At 58.3% G+C, this 23,954-nt stretch overlaps 1 protein-coding gene across 1 annotated transcript in view; it reads right to left on the reverse strand.

The window, feature by feature from the left end:
• The window catches only part of WDR1 (WD repeat domain 1), a 41,308-nt gene extending 18,304 nt beyond the window's left edge, over positions 1-23,004 (reverse strand). Inside the window, exons 1-5 of the mRNA XM_055589106.1 lie at positions 22,732-23,004; positions 22,122-22,243; positions 10,640-10,730; positions 5,743-5,890; positions 4,331-4,511 (exon numbers count right to left, since the gene is read on the reverse strand). Of these exons, the coding sequence (XP_055445081.1) occupies positions 4,331-4,511; positions 5,743-5,890; positions 10,640-10,730; positions 22,122-22,243; positions 22,732-22,747 (558 nt within the window). The 5' untranslated portion in view covers positions 22,748-23,004. The remainder of the gene's footprint in view (positions 1-4,330; positions 4,512-5,742; positions 5,891-10,639; positions 10,731-22,121; positions 22,244-22,731) is intronic.
• Between the last annotated feature and the right edge of the window lie 950 nt (positions 23,005-23,954).

Consider the following 23,954-nt stretch of genomic DNA (forward strand, 5'->3'; position numbering starts at 1 on the left):
CACTGTCATTATACCCATCATTATCCCCCCATCACTGCTGCTCCCCATCACCCCCCCCACGACTGAGAAACCCGAGATGGGGGCCACCAGCAGTAATTAGGGAATGCACTGAGTCCAGTCACTGACAGGGACGCAGAGCCCCTGGGCTCCACTCAGCTGACCAGCCCATCAGCTCGGGTGTCCCCAGAGCCCGCCCTGGCTTCACCGGCCTTGGTGGGGTCCTACAGTGGGACTCCTACCTGCACGCTGAAACCCTGGATCAACTGCCCCTGATCCCACATCACAGGCTTGCAAAGGAACTGAACAGCCCAGATGCCCGGGCCCACTGCCCCCACACTCCCTGAGGGCAGCAGATGCCTCCATGGTCAGCACCCCAGGAGTGGGTGTCCATCCTGATCTGGAAGGCTACCTTGCCCCTTCAGCCCACCGCCCCCTCCCAAACCTGCCTCTCTCTCCCTCTGCAAGGTCAGGACCCTTGGCCAAGTGCCTGGAGGGGCAGCACCACGTTTCTCCCCTGCCTCTCCAGTCGCCCTGCACAGACCTGCCCAGAGTGACCACTGGACCTGATGGGAGAATCAAAAGGCTGCTTCGAACCCTCCTTAGGCTACTGACCATCCACGGAGCTTGGCTGGGTCACCCCCTGCCCCACTGACCTTCCGGCATGACCCCCATGGACACGCACACAGCTTTCTGAAAAGCTGGCATGAGGGTGTGGTGGTTAAGGACAGCTCAGGTCACCTGTGTGCCCAGGCAAGGGCCAGCGCAGAGCAGGCACCCGAGACACACTTGAATGCAAAGCTGTTTCCTGCCCTGTCGTAAGGACACAGGGTATCACAACAGCCCGGAAACCTCACACATTCAAGCTCAAGGTTTCCGTGTCTAGGAAGGTGATACTTGCCATCGCAGTAGACGGAGGCTCTGGAAGGAAGGGCAGCTCCTCCCGCGGGCGATGCGTGAGACAGTCAGGTGCCAGACTGTGCAGCCCACCTGGGCGAAGGGGGAGCCAGGCATGCCCTCCTCAGCCAGGGTGTGCTCTGCTCTCAGAGGCCTGGGGAGACGCGGTGGGCAGTTTCCAGTCCCAGATCACACAGCCACAGTCTGACAAGCGGGCCTGGGGTAAAGAAGGCCCCCAACGCTTCCTGCTCTGAGCCATCATTTCATCAGGCACACATACTATGGAACGGACCAGGGACACAGCCACAGAGGTGTCTGCTCCAGGAGTGCCCACCTGCCCACCCGACGGAGGAGGAAGCAGAGGCTGGAGAAGCGTGGAAACTCACCAAGGCCCCAGGTGGCCAGGTGCAGACACACGGGTGAGCTGGAGATGCTCAGTGGGCCTATGACCACACATCCAGATGCACCCAGCCCAGGGATGCCCTCAGCAGGAAGAAGACCCCATGGGAGAGGCAGGGATGGGCAGGGCCACCTGCCCTCTTTTCAGGCCACCCGGAGGGCCTCGCAGGGGAATATAAAGCCCTGGGCACAGGACACTGCTGCCCACGGCCTCTGTCCCACAGCTGGTCCCCTGGACCCTGGTGTCACTTCCCCAGGTGGGCTGGGGTCAATTTCAGGGGGATTGGAGTTGCAGCACCTCCACCTGGTGGTCCTGCAGCCTCTCAGCCCATTTCAGGTTCAGACAAACAAGGACGGCGGGCTGGGCGGGAACCTGGACCGTCTGGCTACAGTTGGGCATGACTCAGCTTTGTCTCCACTCTCGCTCTGCCAACAGGAGAAGGTGGTTTAAACAAACTCTAAACAAGAAGGAAAAACAACAGGACCCCTGCGCTCAGGCCAGCAGGTGGACGCATGGCCACCCAACGTGTTCTGTAACACTGCTTTCCTTCCACCCGGGTCCAAGCCTCCTGGGAGTTGATCCGAACACCAGTTACTCCTTTTTGAGGCAGCAACTTGAACTTGACCCCTCTGGGCTCCTTACACTCACCCCATACCCCACGGCCCTAAACATGGCCAAGAGGAAGATGGCAGGAGCTGGAACATGGACCAATGGGCAGTCCTCACGTTACAGATTTACTCTGGGGCCATGAGGGTTGAGGCCAGGTACACACGGAAGAGTCACAAGCTGACCTTGCTGTCAGCCCCTTAGGAGGCATTTTAGGAGGGTGTGAGTGACCCCGAGAGTCCTCCTATCCTTTCTGTTCAAGGCCAACTGAGCCTGTCAGAATCTTCTCCAGCAGAAGCCCAACAGCTAGCTGCTCATGGACACTCACATGTCCATCAGCACCTCTCCTTTCGCCCCAGCTCTGGGGGCCATGAACGAGGGCTTTCCTCACCCTGTTACCAGGGGGTGCTCAGGGGCAGGGCCAGCCCACTGGCTGTACAGCTGGCCAGCTGCGGTGCTGGGCTGCCACCCAGGACCCCATTCTTGGTCCGCAGCCCCTTCTGATCCCTGCTAGGTCCTTACACAGAAGACGTGGGGACAAGCTGTGTGCCCACCCTGGAGACAGATGTTGGCTGGGGCCACGGGGTAAGGGTGGTGCTCCCAGATGAAAAAGGAGCATGGAAAGCGGAAGAACCTTCAGCCAGGTCCCCAGGTGAGCGATCATTTCATCAGGGACACGTACGGTGGAACGGACACATACATACTACAGAGGGAAGACTGGCAGGGGTGAGGAGCACAGGCTCGGGTCAAGTCTGGAAAGAATCCTGGGTCCACTTACCCCCTGCCGCCACTGAGCTGCTGGGTCTAACCCACGTCTGCAAAGAGCAACTAAATCCTTGGGTGGGTTAGGGGGGCGCGGTGGGGGTGGATGGAAAGAAGCCCTGTCCACCCATAGCTCAGCCAAGTAAAAACAAACACAACGTGTGTGCAGGGCGTGGGGAGCTGGCGGGCTAGCTCCACAGGGATGGGCTGGGAAAGCCTCTGGTTGCCACGGAAACCTCCCCTCCTTCCTCTGCTGGGCACCATGCAGGAAGCCCAGCTACTTGACTCAGCATGACTCATCCGTGCTCCAGAGCACCTTATCCTGCTCAGGAAACATGACCTTGAACACCACCCCACCACGACCAGCAGCCCCGGGGGCCAGCCTCCGGGAGGTGCTGGGGGTGTTGGGAGGGACTCCAGGTTGCCCACCCCGAAGGGCAGAGGAGCCGTGCCCACTGTGCCTCCCAGGCAGCCAGCCAGAGACACTCCTCAGGAGCCCTGGGATAAAACTGATACCGCTTCACCACAAACAGGGAACCCTGGAGAAGCCCCTCTGCAGCCGGGCCGAGACCCATGTCCAGAAATGCTGCCCACGGCCTGGATCCTGTCCCCAGGACACCCCAGGGGCCCGTCAAGAACCCTCACCACCATCGGGCCACGCCCTGCCCGCTCTTCATGACTCATCGCGTCATCATCAGAGTTTACAGACTCCTCAACAAGCCACTAACATTCTGGACACGTCCCTGGACCTTGGCCAAGCCCAGCTCAACCGCCTCCAGGGGACACAGCCAGCAGTAAAGGGCCGAGTGTCCTCCACTCTGCAGCTCAGCGAGGTCACGTCCACCTCTACCACCAGGGCTGGCGGCCTTGCAGTGTTTTCACAAGAGTCGCTGGGAGAGCAGGTCGGGAACCACGACCGCCCATGGGTGGTCTGTGAGACTCGCCGGTGGGCTCTCCGCAGCCAGGTGCCCTTCCTTCTATACTCAGACCCCTGGAGGGGGAAACGAGCCTTGGGGCCGCTCTGGACCTGGGGAGGGCACTGTGCACAGCCCAACTCCATGGCTAAAATGCTCTCACACCCATGTTCCACGCCCACCTTGCAGATGGATAAAGCGAGGCTGAGAGAGGGTCAGGCCCACGTGCAAAGCTGCGGGGACCAAGGCCCTGCAGTCATTCCTACAGAAGGCTGTGTGGTTCCACTCAGCATTTAGAGCACGCCCCCACAGGCAGACCACCCAACTCTGCTCACCACGTGTCACCTTACCGGTGTGACCCTGCCCTCATCCATCTCCCAGGAGGCGCCGGAGGGAACAGACCCAGACACCCCTGGAGCTCACCTCCTCTGCCACACTGGTGGCTCAGTGGGCCTCACACTGGCACAACCAGAGGGCAGGCTGCCTCGGGCCTGGGCTCCCCTAACAGGGCCTCTCCGGGCCAGGACACTCGCCTGGTCAGAGATGTGCCCCCTGCCCAGTACACACACAGTCCCAGGGTACACCTGCTCCCCGCCCACCCCCGAGAGCTGGAACCATCACCCAGCGAACCTGGCATGAACGCTGTGCACGCGTGACCTTCTGCCACCAGCACCTAACAGGTCTAGAATCCGCTGGCTTCACATATAAGCCACAAAGCTCCCCCTAAAACCACCCTCCAGAGACGCTCACTTACGCCGATCGTGAACTTGAACTTGAACGGTGGCCCTTCAAAGAATGCAGCACAGTTGTCGTCGCTGCCGGTCACCAGACGGTACGGCCGGCTCTGCTTGATGTCCACGCTGTTGATGACTTTGTTGTGGCCCGTGATCTCACCCACGGAGGAGCCGCTGTCCCACAGGAAGACGGCTCCGAACCTTCACCAACGAGAGGAGCCACAGGAGAGAAAGGTCAGGGCTTGCCAGGTCACTGGGACGGGCAGCTGTGTCGCTTAGCGACCAGGGGTAGGGATGCTGGGGGGGGGCAGCCCCGCTTATGATCATGCATTACACGTGCTCCCCGAAAGAACCAACACACCAGCACCCCGGCTTCGTCTGAAATGAGGGAGAGCTAGTGGGAGCGGCCCCAAGGGCCCTCGGGAAGGGACCAGGTGACCGTGTCTTACAGCCCAGACTCAAGGAGCCCCCCACGTGAAGATGCCTCAGAAGTACCAGCCAGGCCAATGGCTCAGGCCTGGTTCACCAGTTTCACGGCCGTTTTAATGAGGGTGTGGGGGGAGTGATGGGGGGGGTGGTTGGTGGTGGGGACCACGAAACACACCAGGCCCTGGCCCCTGCTCGAAATGAGACGCCGCCCTGCAGTCAGCGGGCAGTCGGCAGTCAATGAAAACGTGCTGTTTGCACTGCGAGCTATGACTCAGTGAAGAAGGAATTAAGACCAACAGGGATGACGTAAGAGACAATGGAAGGATGAATACCTATCAAGATACCCGTTAAGAGAAAGCCTGAGTAAGGGAAATGGAGACAAGTTCAAAGTGCTGGACGGCAGCAGCGGGGCTGAGGACAGAACCCTGCCTGCGCCTGGAGCCAGACACCTGGAGCAAGGTCCTGACCCTGCTGGTCAGCGGCCCTGTGAGGGCAAGCAGTTGCCCAGGGCTACCTGCCCAGTGTCCCTCCTCCGTAGTAAGGCCATGTGGGGTGTGCCCACCTGGCAATCACATCCAGCCTCCCCCCTCGGCAGGTGTGGCCGTGCGGAAGCTTCAGGGAGGAACCCCAGTAAACACTCTAAGGAGCCCCACGATTTGACCTGCTCCGTCTCCCTGTATCTAGAACCTGTGCAGGACAGCACGGGTTCCAGGAGGCGAAGGGCCGAGGATGCCGGATCAAAGGAGGTGCCTGGGCCCAGAGACAAACCCGGGGGTGGGGGTGGGGGGGGTGCTCCCTGTGCTGACACGTGGTTTTTGGACGTGCACTGCTAAAGCCAGCCCTGTATCAAAGGCCCAGCACCCACAGGACTCATCATACACCCGGCCACCCCCAGTCAGAGCCACACCGATGTCACCGCAGCCCTCCCACTCGGGTGCCCAGGAGAGAGCCAAGCAAGGGACATAGACGGGGAGAGCGGGGACGGGGCAGAGGCCAGACTCACTTCTCCCTTCCTTCCCCGACCACGGCGATCCTCTTACTGTCTTCCGTCCAAGCAATGTCCTTGATCTTCCCAGCGAAGGGCTGGTACTCATACTTCAGCAGGTGCTCCTTCTGTGTGGTATCCCAGATCCTCAGCTTCCCAGACACGTCTGCGGGCACAACGGGGTGGTGAGGGCCACGCTCACCTTGGGGCCAAGGGCCGCGTGGGCTCTGGGCATGCCATGTGGTGCTTCCCGCGGTCCCCAGGCTGGTGGGCTGGCCTGGGCGAGGCTGGAAGGAGGCGTGGGCAGGGCTGAAAGGAGGCGCGGGCATCCATCAGGTAAGCAGCACTCAGATGCCATCACTCAGAGCCCGCTGCCTCCATGAGGACCAGCACGGGGTATCTGTGTTTCCCTGGGGATCATGGCCCCTGCACGGGCTTCCAGGAAGCCCAGGGACTCACGGTGGCACCCCCTGAACCCTGGAAGCAGACTGATTTATGACTGTATTCCTTTCCTTGAAGGGGGTCTAACTGGAACACGGGCTCGGGGCAACTACCTTTAACATTTAGGAGCTAAGGATCCTCATTTGCAAAACAGAAAAATCCTAGTGACACTGTCTCTCGGGTGTGGGTGCTGCAGTGACCAGTGGAAACGAGAGGTGCCCCTGTGCTCTGCAGGCTCTGCTCGTAGAGCCAGGCACCCTGCCAGCACCGGTGGCTGAGAGCCTCCTGGGAGACACACAGGTCGGGGCTGGGAGGGATGACACTCCAGGCAGAACCTGACGCCAAGCTGGTTTCTCACTGCAGCACTTGCGGCTGATCAGTGATAAAGCATCACCACCTCCCTGCCCGTCACCACCCTGACACCCAGCTCCCAGCACCAACCCTGACACACCCTTTCCCAAAGGAGCAGGAAAGGTGGAGTGTTTTACAGGAACTCTCAAGGCTAGGAGCTCAGCCCCACGTGCGTCAAGGGTAGGGGGTGGGGGTGGGGTGGCGAGGGAAGTCCCGTCCCCCCAGCAGTTCTGGTCACCCTGCTTCCAGGATCCCTGGCTGCTTCACTGAATGTGAGGTCCAGGGGAACAGCTACTGTCTCCTGTTTGGGTCCACTCGAGGGTGAGTGTCTGCTGCAGACGTGACCCCTGCCCCTTGTGGCTCTGTGGGTCTAAAACACCCCCTACTACTGCACCCGAGGGGGGATAACCAGCCACTAGAGGGCTGTTGTGCCGACAAAGTGAATCGACACGTGCGAAGTCTCAGACCAGCCCCCGGTCCGCTGCAGTCTAGACGAGTTAGTCTTTAATGGGTCAGCGGATTGCCTAAGGCTCTGCAGAGGCCACTGAGGACCCCGCCTCTGAGGGCACACACCCGGGGCTCCCGTCCGGCCGTGGGACAGCTGGGAGGGGACACAGGCCTCCCTGTGAATGGCACGGATGAGGGCACCCTGGTCTCTGGACCGGTCCAGCCGGACGGCCTGGCACGCTGCCCGAGGCGAGCTCAGAAGCTGACTCGAGTGAGTTAGGCCCCTTGGTGAACCAACGGGCCAGCAGGGAAAGGCAAGAAAGGGGCAGAGGCCGGAGAAGGGAAAGGTGTACTGCGTGTGCAGGAAGGACCCATGCACCAACGCCCGTGCTCACGTGTACGTGTGCTCACATTCATGCATGCACCAGGCCGTGCAGTCCCCGCGCTCAGGCCAGCCCAGGGCGCTACACGGAGTCATGGAGAACACAGCAGCGTCTGCAGCACATGTCAGAAACAGCCCCACCCCCGGCCCCCAAGACAGCAGAGCCGCTCTCCCCCTCCCCGGGCTCAGAGGGCGTCTGCCTGCCCTGCCCTCAGCTCACTCTCCCCTTAACAGGCCTGGCATCACAGTTCTTCTCCACCACCTGCCCCCCCGACCCTGACCTGGACCATCAGCCTTCTCTGATGGGCCCTGCTGGTACATTTAATTCTTTTCAGGAGCGCTTGGGCTGGAAACAGATGGAGGGGTTAGAGAACAGGCGTGGCCCCATCGGCTGAGGGCAGCCCTAACTGTGTACCCCTGGGGACCGGGCCCCTGCGCTAGGCCACGGGGTACAGCACAGACTAGGCACTGCTTGCAAACACACACACGCGTCCACGTGCTGCACTCACAGGGCCACAGAGCAGAGGCCCACAGGGCACGGGGCAGACAGGGCCGGGGGAAGGGCTCCCTTCCTCCACAAGGCCTCCTTCCACCATCCGGAGAGGGTCCCTCCCCAGACAATAAGCTGCTTCCAGAAAAGAAATAGGATCTGTTCATGGTGAGCCTGTGCCCCCCACTTTGGTGTGGGGCTCACACCAGCATCACTGCGGTGTCAGGGGTGGAGACCCCTACGCAGCCCCAGCAGCCTGGGAAGATCCCCTAGAAAGGTAAATAAGGCCCTGGAATGGCTCTACCCTGAGGACCACCAGCCAGGAGAGAGGGGTCCCAAAGGCATACACTGCTGTCTGGTTTAGGGGCTGGGGGCCTGGGCTCCTCACCCAGGCCTTCCGGAAGGTTCGATCCTTTACCTGAATGTGGACCAGCCAAACTTACGGGGATCTAAAGACTCACAGATCTGAGGCTGGAGCCCTGTCTGGGAGTGACCGCAGGATTCCCGAGGTCCTGGGACTCCCAACCCCACCCTGGAAGTACCAGGTGCTGGGTAACCCACTTTAGCCAGAGAGCACGGCACCTCTCCAGCTCAATACTCTACACACAACACTATCTTTAGCCCAGAGCACTAATCTCCGTGCAGTAAATGTTTCCTGGTCTTTGCTCCATTCAAAGGACCAGCTTGCTAGAAACATAAAACACACCACCCACGGCCTGCGGACTCACAGCCCCACCCCGCTCACTTCCCCACCAAAGCCGGGAGCCTGCAAGGGAGGGAAAACGTGAGATGGAGCCTGTACTTCTGCGGACTGTCCTTTGCAACGGTCTCTGCACTAGTAGGCGAGGACCATGCTTCCTGCTGGTTCAATGACCTGCCCGGGGACCGCAGGGCAGGCCTGGGCTCGTGAGTGATTCAGCAGCTGGGCCGTGGCTCCCAGCACCAGGCCGCTGAGCTGCGCCAACCATACTCCTCTCCCGAGAAGACACATTTTAAAAGGCACCAGGGCCAAATCCCGGGCTTTAAATGAAGAGGCATTGTGCTGGCAAGCAAAGCAGGGCTGGCGGGGGCGGGGGTGGGGGGGTTGGGAATCACAGGGCTAGAGTAAATCATAGGATATAAATTAGAGCAAGTTTTACAGATGGAATCAAGAGTAGGTCTAAACATAAAAATCATTAAGGGCCCACTTCGTGCCAGCTCCTGGCTAAGCCCCACACACACAACCCTGGGCAGCTGGCCTCAGCCGTTAGCGAGCACGCCTCTCACCCCGGAGTGTCCCGGAGTTTCAGGGACAGACACCCGGTCCCCTGTGGTGCCCACCAGGGCACCCCGGGCATCACACACGCATTGCTGCCCGGGGTCCTCCCCAAACCAACCTGGCAGGAACTAAAGCTCCGGTTTACGGATAAGGCGGTTAAATTAAGGCCCAGAAGGGGAGTTATTTTAAGGAAGGCTTGCATAGGTAGGAGGACTTCCCTGGCGGCTCAGCGGTAAAGGAGACTCGGGTTTGTTCCCTGGGTTGGGAAGATCCCCTGGAGAAGGAAATGCCAACCCACTCCAGTACTCTTGCCTGGGAAATCCAAATCCCATGGACAGAGAAGCCTGGCAGGCTACAGGCCATAGGGTTGCAGAGATAGACACAACAGAGCGACTAGACAACGACAACACAGCTATGAAGGGGCAACTCCTACAGGGACAACTACGCCGCCTGCCAGGCACAGAGAGGGCAGTGTAGACGAGCGGCCACCGCTATGTACGATCCCTGCCCTTCTCCGCTGGCCATTAGTCCGTTCAGCAATTTGCTCATTTCCATCCCTCTCCGGGGGGGAAGTGACAAGGCCCACATCAGCTCATCACCCTTCCTGAGGCCTGAGACCCAGCTGGACGCAGGCAAGGCTGCCCGTCAACACCTGCTGAGTGTACGAACCGATGAATGAATGGGAGATGCAGGGGCAGCCAGTCTACCTTGTGTGCCCTCCTTCTCAGCTGTAGAGAAGACAGCGTCGGGGTGAACAGAGACTCATTCACCATGGGCATCTCATGTCCCTCCTCTAGCCCAGCCTCCCACCGGGCCACACAGAAGTCCAGCTGGAGGGAGCCAAGACCTCAACCGCCAAACAGAACGAGTGCCTGCCTGAGGCCAGAGTTGTGCTCGGTACAGGGAAAGGGACAGCAGAGAAAGAAAGACTACACGAGGCAAAGCTAAAATGTCAGAAACACACACACACACACACACACAGAAACACACACACATTCACAAACACAGAAACACACACACACACACAGCAACTCACACACAGAAACACACACACACACACAAACACAGAAACACACACAAACACACTCACACACAGAAACACACACATAGAAATACACACAGAAACACACACACGAGGCAAAGCTACAAGTCAGAAACACACACACACTCACATGAGGCAAAGCTACAAGTCAGAAACACACACACACACACACACACGAGGCAAAGCTACAAGTCAGAAACACACACACACAGTCACACACACTCACACTCTCAATGGGCTTTGATACATCACAACACAGCTGCCCTAATGGCTCGTGAGCATCCCGCTGACCTCCGAGTTGGAACCAGCTGGACACTGCCAGCTACAGCTCTGGAAAGGGGGTTCTCGGTGGCTTACACTTCCCATGTCAGCCTACCTACCCTCCCCACCCTCCTGGACCTGCCTCCCTCTCCCACCTCCCCAACCTCCCCAAGCCCAGGACTCGGGGCGGGCGGCAGGCCACACCAATGCAGCCAGAAGCCACGTGTGCGGATGGACAGGTACCTCCGGAGGCGATGTAGAAGCCACTGGGCGCGTACTTGGCCACCACCACCTGGTGGGCGTGCTCCGTGTAGATGTCCGCAATGGCCGGATTCTGCAGGGACGAGACCAGAATGAACACAGGCAACACAGAAGCGGGCAAACTTGCTTTCCACTCTCTGGATTAACGGAGTTGGGTGGGAGAATGACCCACAGACACACACAAATACAGACGTCAAAAACTCCGTAAGGAAAATCCCAGAAGTACACCTACCTGCCTGGGTGACAAGAATTCTAGGCAATTTAATTCTTTTATGAGATGCGAGGTGATTTGCTTTCTTTCAGTACTTGCCAAACAAATACGTATTTTCGAAATACACATGGGACATAAAAGTTTCCTTAGGAAAAAAAAAATCTACGACTCTTAATTTTCTCCCACTTGTAGGGGGCTGCCGCCTTCTCTGAGTCTAGCTCCCCAGAGCAGGTCTCCCCCGTTCCGAACCAGCTCTCCCCAGGCTGCCAGGCAGGGTCTGACCCAAACCGGAGCCTCTGGCCTGGAGGAGCAGGAACACAGAGGTGGGCAGGCAGCTGGGGGGCCCCTCCTTGTTCAAATCCCTCGATTTGGGAAACTCCCTTTCATGGCTCAAATCCAAGGCTGGCTGGACTCTGCAGTGAGAACTGGGCCACCGTCGGAGACCAGGAGCAGCTCTCCGGACTCAGTCATCAGGCTTAAACGTACAATTTATCAAAGTGGATCACGGCACTCCCCGACACACACGGCCCAGGGGCCTCAGCAAACCTAAGGCCCTGAGCTCAGATGCTCTGTCATCAGAGCCCAGCGTCCTCCCAGGAGGGCATCTAATCCCCGACACCCGCCGACACGCACTGCAGAGCCAAGTGCCTTGTGAAAGGAGCAGCTACGGGCTGTGAACACATCGGGTCCCAGGGAGGCTGCTGTGGGCGCATCTGACCTGCCCCCCAACCGCCCCCACCTCTTCTGACTACCTCGCAGTCTCCCCCTCCCCATCTCCTTAATGCCCCTCAACAAGGCCAGAGGCCCGGACTCTTCTCAGCTTCCTAGCCACAGGATCACCCGCCCCCTCACCGAACGGAGTCCGGAGAAGCGTCCTGCTAAGTCCCAGCTCCGGCAACTGCCCTCCTACCATTCCTGCAAGCCCCCTGGTCTCCGTAAATGCTGTGCCCTCGCCAGCAACAGCTCTCCCTGCCTGCTAACACCCGCTTATCAGGCCTGCAGAGCCGTCTGCGCCAAGCCTGCTGTGACAGCCCGCCTCTCTCCTGCGCTTGCGAAGCATCTGACCTGACACACGCCACGGTCCCGGGCCCCTTATCCCTCTCCTCCAACTCCTCTTTGACCTGCTCCACGTGCACGTATCTCCTTTAGCCATCACAGCCGTTAGCAAACGACAGATGCTCAATTATTTTTTTTGGCGGGGGGTAAAAGTTTACACAGTCCTTTTACCCCTAGGACTTGGTGTCACATGATAGAGTAGGTACTTAACATACGTGGTTCATACGTTAATCCGATGCAGAATAAACATATGCAAAAAGTGAAATCAGAGAGATGTCAACCATCTGAAGATATTCTGAATGGCAAATAAACCCATGAAAAGATGCTCAATGTCATTAGCCTTTTGGGAAACGCAAATCAGAACTATAGTGAGAAACCACCCTATACCCAGGGGAGTCAAGAGAATTAAGACTGAAGTCACCAAACGTTGGCAAGGATGGGTGGGGTACAATCTGGAATGTTTATATACTGCTGGGGGGAATGTAAAATAATACAGCTGGAAGAGTTGAGCTGGTTATTTATAAAGTTAAACACAACGTTTATGCAAAAACCCCAAGAGAAAGAAAAGTGCGTGCTCACGAAAAGATACACATGAAAGTTCACGACAGCCCCTAAGTGGGAACCAACCAACCCAAAAGTCCATCCCCAGGTGCCTGGAGAAGCAAACTGCTGTCCACCCAAGGGACCACTACTTGGCAACAAAAAGCTACGAACTGCTGAGGCCCCTCAACCATAAGAGGAGCCTGAAAGCCTCACGCTGAATGACAAAGCCGGATGCAAAGAACGTGGCAGGAGTCCGTTCTGATCAAAGTCCAGGAAAGGCCAGCCCACAGGCCACAGAAAGCCAGTCGTTGATGGGGCTTCCGGGGCCTGGGGGGTAGGGGGCAGGGTGGAGAGACCCGTGGAGAGGCCCATGGGGGTGCCTGGACAGCTGGTGGCGGGGGTGATGGGACGGTATTTAATTTGTCAAAACTCTAGTTGTGCTTTTGAAACGGAAGGATTTTATTGTCCTTAGATTACCCTGCAATAAAATGATGATGTGCAGGATCCAGTAAACATCAGTCAGAACCCAACCTGTTCCTGCCCAGGTTAGCCCTCTAGACTGGAACGTTCTAACGAGGACAACTTCCCTCATAGAGAAGCTGGTGGAAGCGGTCTGTGGCCAGGTGGCTTCAAGGCCCGTGTTCCGAGGCTGACCGAGGGCTCTCAGCCCTGCATGTGGGCATGACAGGTGGGAGACCACCCCCCAGGGGGACTCATGCCCACAGTGATGCCCAGCCCAGCCCTGCCCTTAAAGGGGAGCGGGGAGGGGGTGGCGCATGGAGAAGTGGAAGGTGAGTTAAACATCGGCCCTGGGAGGCAGTCCTGCCCCTACAGATCCTTCCCCCAAAGCGGCTGGGGCGAGTGAAACCGGCGCCCCCGTCCACATTCCCAACACAACTGGGGGCAAGCTCTCCAGGCTGAACACAACAAACAGAACACTCCGAGTCAGCAGCAGAACCCCGCCCTCAGCTCCCCGGCCAAAGGGGACGCCTCCCTGGCCCCAGAGCGTCTGTGCCGGCCAGGCTCATGGCAAACCCAGCCCTGCGGGGCTGGGGCGCCCCTTCCCTGGGACTTCCTTCCTGCCCTCCTCCCCCCAACCGCCCCATCAGGGGACAGGGGCTTCAGGCAGAAACCAGAAGGAAGCCTTGGCATTTGAGGCCCGTGGGTGCCTAGCGGATGTGGGCTGAGCCTGCGAAAACCTCCTGTCGTCTCGCTGGGTCCCCAGGTGCATCCCAGCCCTGCCCCCCACCCTCCACCCTTGGTGCGTCCCTCTGCACCCTTCCACCTCTGACCCCAGGCCTGTCCCAGCCCTGGCCCTGACCTGCTGTTCAACCCTGCCCTGCCCTGCGATCCTAGGCTTGTCCCAAGTCCATCCAACTCATCTTCCCACCCTGGCCAGATTCCAGTTTTTACTGCCCCTCCTGGGACCAGGACAATACCGTGACATCTGAACTGACCCCTCAGCCTTTCACCAACCCACCAGGCTCTATGTCCGGACTCTGATCACACATTCAGAGGACCCTGGACCGTTCCCACCTCCCACCTGTGCGTGGAGGCCCCGCCCCAGCCCAGCAAATGAAGCATTCTCCCCCCATACCTTTCCACACATGGAAGGGAGAATCCCTAAAGCACCCCCCGCCCCAAAGGAGCTTTCACATTCCTGTGTCCTCTGAGGCCAGAGGTCACCGCGGCACTTTACAGGAAAGGGTAAGGGGTGGCCCCAGCCACAGGGCGTGGCAGTTTTGCCACGGCACGCCTGGAATCCTGTGGACATGTCGCCACATCAGTGAAGCCATGGGACAAAGCCCTGCTCCTCTGGAGCTGCTGATGGCCCGTGGCGGCCTCCTCCGAACTCCAGGCAAAGTGACCTTTGGGAGGATTAAGTTTCCAGAGCGCTGGCTTTCTAGACACACCTAGTTCCTAAAAGCAGGCCCTAGAAACCCGACCTGCGCGGTGAATGTGACCTGCGGGGCAAATGTGACCTGCGGGGCCCTCTGCTCACAGGGGACCCAACTCAATGACTGCCAAGCAGCTCCACAAACCTGCTTCCAGACCTGCAGAACTGAACCCAGAGGCTCAGTCCAGGGTTCAGCCAGCCCACCCTGCTCGACCTTGGAGGCTCCCTCTCACCCAGAGGAAGCAGCCCTAAGCCACAGTCCAAAGTCCATTTCCCATTCTGCCCCTGCCCTCCTCCAGCGCTGCAGGCTGGAATACCTTCCCTACTTCCCAGATGACCTTCTCCGAATTACCTTGTAACGCTCGGGCAAAGGCTCCCTGCCTCCTCCAGGAAGCCTTCCCTGATGCTCCAAAGTAGAAATGATCTCTCCCAGCCCAGAAAGCCTATACACTACCTTCCCTATCCTCCCACCCTTATTATTTGCTACCTTGGACACATGTCATTCTTACACCTGCAAAGCTTCTCACCAAGTGGACCCCCACAGAAGGCAGAGCCCAGGTCTGATTCACCACTGCAACTCCTGACCACCGCCCCCCGACCCGCAGAAAAGACTGGGGCATGCCAGTCCCCAGCAGCCATTTTTGAAAACACAACCATCGTATGCTGATGACTACTCTCAGACAGCCGGGGTGACGCTTCAGCTGATTCTCTTTGAAACCTCACAGTACCTACGGGTAACCTTAGGACCCATTTTACAGGCAAAGAAGTGGGGCAGACAGACTTGGAGGGATGTGCCCAATAAGTGGGGGGACTGGGACCTGAACTCAGCTGAGCGGCCTTGCTCCCCTTGGTTCTACTCCATTACCTATGTCTGGAGTCACTGTCAGCCTGACTCCTAACTCAGGGAACAGAGGTTTGCAGCGGTGGTGACAGCTCCCCAGCTACCGCCTGGAGTGCACAGCCTGAACGGAGGCGGCGGGAGTGGCCACGCCCAGAACCTTCCTCTGGCTCCCTGCCCCGCCCCCACCCTGAAGCAAACCAAGCCCTAGAACAGGGGCCCCGGGGGCGGGGGTGCCCACGTGAGAGTGGGCACACCACTCCCTGCTGGGCCCAGCATGACGCCCCCTCCCTTCCTGTCCCCCTTTCCCTCTGCCTGCCCAGGGCCTTAGGAGGAGTCAGGAGGGCAGGCTTTGGGGGCCAGGGTCAGCCCCCACAGTGTAACCAGGGACAGGGCTGCCGTTTCTTTGCCTCCCCACCAAGGGCAAGAAATGGTGGCTCAGATGGTAAAGAACCCGCCTGCCAATGCAGGAGATGCGGGTTTGGTCCCAGGGTTGGGAAGATCCCCTGGAGAAGGGAATGGCAACCCACTGCAGTATTCTTGCCTGGAGAATCCCATGGAGAGAGGAGCCTGGTGGGCTACAGTCTATGGGGTCGCCAAGAGTCAGACACGACTGAGCAAGCACACGACAACAAAGGGTAAGACAGACACCCAAAGGCCCCAGTGAGTCCGCAACAGTGCTGAGAGGACACAAGCTCAACTTCTTCCAACCTCCTTGCACCTGCACTCCCTTGTCCAGACTCCCCTCATCTCTGCTGTCTCAAACCCCCTTCCTGGAAAACTCTTACCCACCCTCCAAAACCCAACTCAAAAGTGTCCTTGCTCCAGAAACCTTCCCTGAGGCTCTGTGACACAGCTGGCCCTTTCCTCTTGTTCCCAAAACGCTGAGGACATGCTTCTTTTAAAGCGCTAACCTGGTGAGTTAGAATGTTACCTACTGGGGTTCTTTGCTCGCCCCTGCTGACATTTTGGGCTGGGGAACTCTTTGTTGCAAGACAGTCCTGTGCATTGTGGGATGTTTGGCAACCCCTGGCCTCTGCCCACTAGATACCAGTAGCACAAAAATGTCTTCAGATATTGCCAAATACCCCTCAACAGGGTGGGGGTGGGGGCAAAACTGCCTCTCACTGAGAGCCACTGATTTAACCTTGGGCACCATGGCTACGGGCCAGGCTTGGCAAGACGGGAAACGTGTGTGGGAAACGTCAGGACTGAGGACTGGATGCAGCAGCTGACGATGCCTTCATCTTCGAGCAGCTTCCTAACTGCCCTCCCTCCTGCCTCACATGGATTTCCCAGGTGGTGAAGTGGTAAAGAATCTGCCTGCCAATGCAGGAGACGCGGGAGACGCGGGTTCAATCCTTGGGTGGGGAAGATCCCACGAGAAAGCAGAAATGGCAACCTGCTCCAGTACTCTTGCCTGGAAAATTCCACGCACAGGGGAGCCTAGGGGGCCACAGTCAGTGGGGTCACAAAGAGTGGGACGCACCGAGCATGCACGCACCTGCTTCATACCTTAGCTGCAGAACAGTCTCTCCACTGACTTGACTACACGGTTCATCTGTTGAACCTTTTCGTGGTTCTGGTGGCCTCGGGGCAGGGCCAGGCTGCGGTGGGGCTGCCTAACTCCCAGCACCCTCTCCTGCCTGCCTGTAACTCCCCCCACCCCAGGGCTCCAGCCACAAGGGTCCACAACCTGTGCGGACTCTCTCGCCAACCCCGCTCCACCTGACTGGTCCCTTCCCAGGGCCCCAGCTGCTCAAGGTTCCCTGGGATGACACCTCCTGGCATGTTTCTTTCTCTCGGCATCAGTCCTGAGTGTCGGTTTCCCCTGGAGATGGTGAGCTCTGTGAGGACAGGCCTTTGCCGGAGAGTGTCCAGAGCCAGGCCTGGGCTCCGCTACACAGCAGGTGCTTATATACACCTATAACAGGATCAAGTCAGGCTCAAGCACAGGAAGTGGAGGGGGGCAAGGAGGGTGGGAGAGAAGTAGAAGTGACCCCCTGAGCCAGCTGACACTCAGGGTGTGGGGGGTTCAAACAGTCAAGATGACTGGCAATGGGTGGACACTGACATCACAGCCCAAGCACCTGAAGATCATTAGCCCAGAAGCCAGTGGAACACGTCCCCACCCTTCGGGCTCCCCAACAGCTCTGGAGCCTTCTCTGAGCCCAGCATCCTTGCTCGTTAAAAGGCCAGACCATAGGACCCCAGTGCTCTCCTGGCCCGATGGGCCAGGAGAGCACTGGGGTCCTATGGTCTGCTGGCCTTCTGTCCAGGTGGCGATCAAACACGCCACCTCCTTTTGTCATCAGGCGGCCCGTTTCAGTCCCACCCGAGGCAGTTAGCTCCACACAGGCAGGGGCACTGTCTCTGCGCTGCCCATAGAGCATGTAGTCGTCCTGGGCAGGGGGCAGGGACTCAAGGCACGTGTCATGGGACAGAAGGGACGAGGTCGGTCCTCCTCTGGCCATCTATCCCTTCGTGTACACACCCCACCCCCACCTGAAGGGGACGCCCAAGGTGGTCCATCTGCACGCTGACCGGCAGGTCACCCCGTGGGAAACTCAGCGCTCGAGTTCAACATCCCCTAAGCGGGCCTCCAGGGCTTTCCAGGTGGCCCAAGTGGTAAAGAACCCACCTGTCGATGCAGGAGGCATGCAGACGTGGGTTCGATCCCTGGGTCGGGAAGATCCCTTGGAAGAGGGCATGGAACCCACTCCATGGGTCACAATGGAGTTGGACACAACTAAGCACGTGGCACGCACGCCAGCTGGGCTCTGCCCTGCTGACGATGAGCCCACAGAGCCCGTGCTTGGAAGCACAGCAACACCAGACTGCTCCAAACACTACACCCCCTGGAATTTAACTTCATATAAATCATTTTCCCCCACATATGTGCACGTGTGTATATATATAGTGGGAAGATCCCCTGGAGAAGGAAATGGCAACCCGCTCCAGTATTCTTGCCTGGAGAATCTTCATGGACAGAGGAGCCTGGCGGGCCACAGTCCATGAGGTCTGAGTCAGACGCGACTAAGCAACTACTACACATACATATAGTACATTCTAGCTCTGGAATATAGGGGCTGCAGAGCTTTAAAAACAGGCCCCAAACCCGCCTGTATAGCAGATCTGCTGGCTGCTACTGGCAGCGGGCACTCACTTGCCAGAGCCAGTTTACAGGGAAGTGATCCCAGGCGGTTTAGAACGTGATGAGGCTCCTTCACAGCCACTGGTGGGGTAGGGGGGAACCTTCTAACTACACTGCAGGCGGGGGGCAACGGGGCCTCGAAGTACGAGTTTATTAGGCTCCCTCCTTCTGGAATCTTCCTTTCTGGATGGCCATCTCACTGCCTGCTTTTAACCCTGCAGAGAATTTCCTCTCCTCTCCTAGGTGTGGCGATCAAATGTGTTGAGAGAAAAACAGATGAGAAACGCTCTCTGCCGCCAGCTTGAGAAGCGCCGTGATGCTGGGTTCACAAAGCAACTTTGAAGGCAGCAAAGTGCGTGACGGCTGTGGCTCCAAGTGCAAGGTTAGCAAGGGCCTGATGCCTGCTCGGCGGCAATCAAGGCGGTATCTGCCACGCGGTCGTGTCCAACTCTCTGTAGCTCTCAGGGCTTCTTTGTCCATGGAGTTCTCCTGGCAAGAATACCGAAGTAGGTTGCCATTTCCTTCTCCAGGGGATCTTCCCGACCCAGGGATCGAACCTGCATCTCCTGCATGGCAGGCAGATTCTTTACCGTCTGAGCCACCAGGGGAGCCTTTCTTACTTCCATACAGTAAAACCTCCATGGCTGCCTACCATCTCCGCCACACAGCCCGCCTTTCAATCAAGAAGAGACTTACTGAGCACCGGACTACGTGCCGGGCACTGTGCTAGGCCGGGACACGGCAGGTGAGAGTGGCTACTCGCCGTCTGGCTCCCGGAAGGCCAGGACGGGAGGGCCACTTAGGAGGCCAAGCTGCCACAGCAAATGGGCAGCGAGTCATGCTGCTATTTGAGGCAAGAATGCGCAAACAAGGGAACAGCAAGGCCCAAGTCTGGAGACCCACACGCAGCAAGCTCCGAGGGGGCATGGAATCCGGGGGCCTGGAGCCCCAGGGGGAGAAGGTGGCAGTGAGGAGAAGTCTGGGATGCAAGGCTGGACGACAGGGCACCATCGGTCTCAGATGGGAGAGCAAAGGAACAGCTCGACCCCATATTTTAATAACCGGTTCAGCAGCAGTGCTGAGGGCAGGCTGGAGGAGGGCCAGGGAGAAAGGCCAGTTTGGCCTTTGGTTTTTGCAGTCCAGGCGAGATAGCACGATGAGGGTGGAAGCAGTGAAAAATCCGTCAGATTCGGAAGTCTTTGAATGCAGAGGCAATAGGACTCACTGGAGAACTAAATATGGTGTGGAAAGGGGAAGTCCAAGGCTGGGGAACAGCTGGCAGAGTGGCGGTCGCCATTCTGGGGATGAATGCGTGGGAAACCCAACTATGGGGAGGGCGTGTTCAGTATAAGCCGCCCATCAGATGTTCTGTTGGACATTCCCCGATCTGGTCCCCTCCCTTTCGTGTCTCTTCTGGACTCTGAGCCTGTATTTCAACCAGAAAACATTACTCTCTATTTCAATATTCATGAGAGTAGTGTCTTTTTTTTCCCCAGGAATACTCCGCCCTAACAAAAATTGTTCCCACCTTGACTTGAGCAGCAATGGTCTGCTCCCATCAAACAAAAGCCTAAATGCCTGATGGGACTTCCCCAACAGGGTGGGCAGAACACATCTGCAGCCCGGTGCTGTCCTGGCCCTGAAAACGCTTACAAACAGATGGGAAAGGTAAGCAGACGCGCCCTCCAAAGAGAATGGTAAACTCGAGGGGGTACCGCTAAGGACGAAGAGCTCAGAAGAGGGACTTCCCCGGTGGTCTAGTGATTGGGAATCCATCTTGTAATGTGGGGGATGCGGGTTTGATCCCTGGTTGGGGAGCTGGGATTCCCACCAGCCACGGGGCACCTAAGCCCTCATGCTGCAATGACTAAGCAGGTGCCTCAACTAGAGAGAAACCCGTGTGCTGCAACTAAGACCTGTCGCAGCCAAAAATAAATAAATATTATTTTTAAAAAAAAGCTCAGAAGAATAAGCAAGCAGAAAACAGAATAGGTTCCATAAGTTAGGGAATGCCTCCTGCAAAGAGGGTGCTTGTCCGTGACTGTAAACAGCGTCTCCATTGGAAGTGGTTCCATTTACTGGCTGCCTTCATCTCGCTGAGCTGGACCCCAGTTCTGAGCAGTGGGTCTCCTGGGCGGGTGGAGCGGGGAGGTGGGGAAGATGTGGTTTAAAGGACAAGCTGCAGGTTAAGAACCTTTCATGGCACCAGACACACAGTAGGTCTTCACGGGCAGGCTCCCATCTGGAAGTGAGTATAGCCCGCAGGGACGTGTGCGTGCCTTGTCAGGGGCAAACCCAAGCATTCATTCTGCTGCCCTGTATCCCTGAGAATGCCTTCATTCATTTTATTTGACAAACTACAGTATCTATCTACTCAGGACCTATCAATATCTATCTACTTGAGCGGACCATTGCTGCTCAAGTCATCTCAACTTTTCTTTTCGCAATATCTCAGAAGCTCTCTGGAGACCTCCGGATCTTTATGATCTAAGTCCTTGGCCATGTTTTCCCCAGTTCTGAGTGAGTTGGGATCAGCTTTCGAGGAATCTGTGTCTAGCAGAGGAGCTGTTCGCACCTTCAAAGCACATTCACACCCACCCACCCCTTCAAGTGAGGGGCCAAGCCATCCTGGGCAGGGCAGAAACTGCCGAATGGAGCTCTGTCTCCCAGCAGACTGTTTCGGGGTGGGGGTGGGGAGAGGGGTGTGGAGGCAGAGCCAGCAGCATCTCAGAACTCACACAGACAAGGAAACCAAGACCACAGAGCCCCTGCACTGCTTCAGCCAGCTCTGAGGTTCAGAAGCAAGGCTGTCTCCAAAGGGACAGTTCCAGTGCCCCAGGGGTAACCACCCACATACCCTGAATTAAAGCTGACACCCCTTGAGGGGGCATTGCCAATCAAAGCCATCCACCTACAAACTGTGTACAAGCCCCACACAGAAAGCTCAGGAGAACCCTCCCCACCCCCAGACACTAGGGAATGGTCATGTAGATACCTCCGGCTTCCACCCCCCACCCCCTACTCAGTCCAGGCAGGCAGAGAAGATTTCAGTGTGTAATCTCAGCAGTGGGGAGCCTGACAAGCACACCGGGTCATTTCGATAATTACAGAGAAGTAACGGAATATTTTCGAGGATTTCCCAAGGAACCGGCTCTAGAAGCCTTCTCAGCCTGGGTACAGGAGGCCTGTGCATGATTCATGGGGATAAACTGGTTCCTTATTTTGCAGTGGGGCTCAGACCCCGCGAAAGGGAAGACCAGGCCGGAAGGGTAGAGACCTGGGTGTGAGCCCCGCTCCTGCCACACTGGCGGACCCTGGGTGTGCCATGAGTATGGGTGTCCGCTCAGCATGCAGGGTCTCCCTCAGGGGGGCCCAGGCCAGCAGGGCAAGCCGGGGAGCCCCAAGTCATTTCCATTTTACAGATGAGTAAACCGGGGCTCAGAGAGGCCAAGTCACCAAGCACCCCAAGGGTCAAGGGCCAATCTCTCAAACCCAGAAGCTCTTCACTTGAAGGGAACTAAATCTGAGCCTCGGCTTCCCCCACGGAGAAAGAGAATTGGGTCTGGATAAATCTGCAACTGTCTCCCTGGGCTTCTGAGGCGTGGTCCCCGAGGCTGAGGGGGGCGTGGCGTCCTCGCCCCAGGCCGCTGGGCAGGAGGGGAGAGGGTGCAAGGGGAAGGATTCACCCCAAAGCTGGGCGGGTGGTCAGGGAAAGAACCGGCATCCGGGCGGCGGCCGGTGGAGCGGGGGAGGCGAGGTACTCACGTCTATGTTCCTTAGGATGACGCATTTGCCGTTGGTGTAAAGAAAATTGTTGCCCTTGGGGTCGCCGCCGACGATTTTGGAGACACCCCTCTCCACCTGGGGGAGGCTGGCGAACACCTTCTCTGCAGAGACACAAACGCAGCCAGGCACCTGAGGGCCAGCCCCGCGCCGGGCTGAGGGCGGAGGGGAGGGAAAAGGGGAGAGAAAAAAGGAGAAGGGGGGGGGGGCGGCCCTGGACCGGTCTCTGCCGGTCACCTGTTGCCTCCAACCCGGAGGGGCGGCCGCCACTTTGAAGGAGCGCAGGGGACGGGTGCGACTTCCTGGTCCGCGCGCTCCCTTAACCAGGCCCTGCAGGGAGATGCGGAGGCTTCTGCGGGGCCCCGACCGCATCGCCAACTTTGGGGCGCTCTCCTCGCCTTCCCCCGCCGGCCAGCCCGGCGCCCCCGGGAGGGCGGCGGGGCGCTCACCAGCCGGCTCCCGCACCCCTCCCCTGCGCCCCACGGACCTCGCCGGACCGCCCGCGCCGGGCCGATGGCCGAGGGGACCAGGCAGACAGGCAGGGCGGGCGCCCACCCCCGGGGCGGGGGGCGCACCGGGCCGCGGCACTTACTGATCTCGTACGGCATCCTTGCCCACTTGTTACCGCGCCGCGCTCGCCAGAGAGCCTCCAGGGGCCGCGCGCGCCGCGAATCAGACCTGGCCGAGGCCGAGCCCGGGGACAGGGGCCGAAAGGCGGCGCCGGGCGTGCAGGGCGCGGAGAGGGGCGGAGGGGGCGGTCCGAGGCCGGGTCTCAGAGGCCGGCTCGCGCCCTGCCCTGCGCGCTGCCGCTGCGGACGCGCCGAACCCGGAAGCGCGGCCCCGCGTGCGCGGCTCGCCCCCCAGCTTTGACCATATATAGTCAAGCGCTCGGCTCGGCGGCTGCGGCTCCGGCGAGCCTGCGCGGACCTGGCCGCCGCCGCGCCCCTCCCCCTCCCGGTTCGGGCCCCTCCCCACTCCCCGCACGGGCCCCGCCCAATGAGCCCCGCCTCCGGAAGTGACGTGAAACCGCGACCGCATGAAAAGGCGGCGTGGTGAGAGCGGCGCGTCAGAATGGGGCTGGGAAATGTTGGGTGGCTCGGTTAGTGGTGGGGAAGGGTGGGCTAAGGAAGTTGATTTTTTTTTTTTTTTTTTTTTTTTTGCTGAAGTTTTGGGGGCGCTGAAATCACCGGAGCTCCAGGATAAGGCTTGTGTTTGCGTAGCGGGCGTTTACCGAGCTGCCAGCCTCTCAGCCCAGTGGGCGTCCTGCTTGGGTTTTGCAAACACAGAAGAGTCCTTTTTCTTGCTTTCTCCTTTAAAGCATGTTTAACTGGTAGTCGCCCTTCCTCGCAAAAAGCAGCTGTAGGAGGAGTTTTAGGGATGTGCTTTGCAGGGCCCGAGCTCTCTTAAAAACTTTTTAGGAAACTAGGAACCCAAGAGCAGAAGGGGGAGGGATGTAGGTTCTAAAAAAAAAAAAAAAATAGTGCTTATTTCCTAATGAAAGCAGAAGGGGGAACTTCCACTTGTAAGGCTGAAGCAGCGCCTCGTTGCCAGGGAAAAAGCAAGTTCGGTACTGTCTCGGGGTTTGCGGGGACGGGGGTAGAGGAGGGTTAAACATAAACAAAAACCTCAGGGTGATCCTTGACTTTCTGGAACCTACTGGGAAAAATTTTTTATGCTTAACCTTTATTCATTTGAAGCTTTAAAAATTTTCAACATATAAAAATAGAAAAAACATAATAAAGATCTTGGCGTCAGACATAGGAATCGATGTACTGATTATAAGGAATTGCTCGCGGTGGAAGCTTCCAGAGCGAG

Source organism: Bubalus kerabau, chromosome 7, assembly GCF_029407905.1.
Source record: "Bubalus kerabau isolate K-KA32 ecotype Philippines breed swamp buffalo chromosome 7, PCC_UOA_SB_1v2, whole genome shotgun sequence".
Taxonomy (NCBI): domain Eukaryota; kingdom Metazoa; phylum Chordata; class Mammalia; order Artiodactyla; family Bovidae; genus Bubalus; species Bubalus kerabau.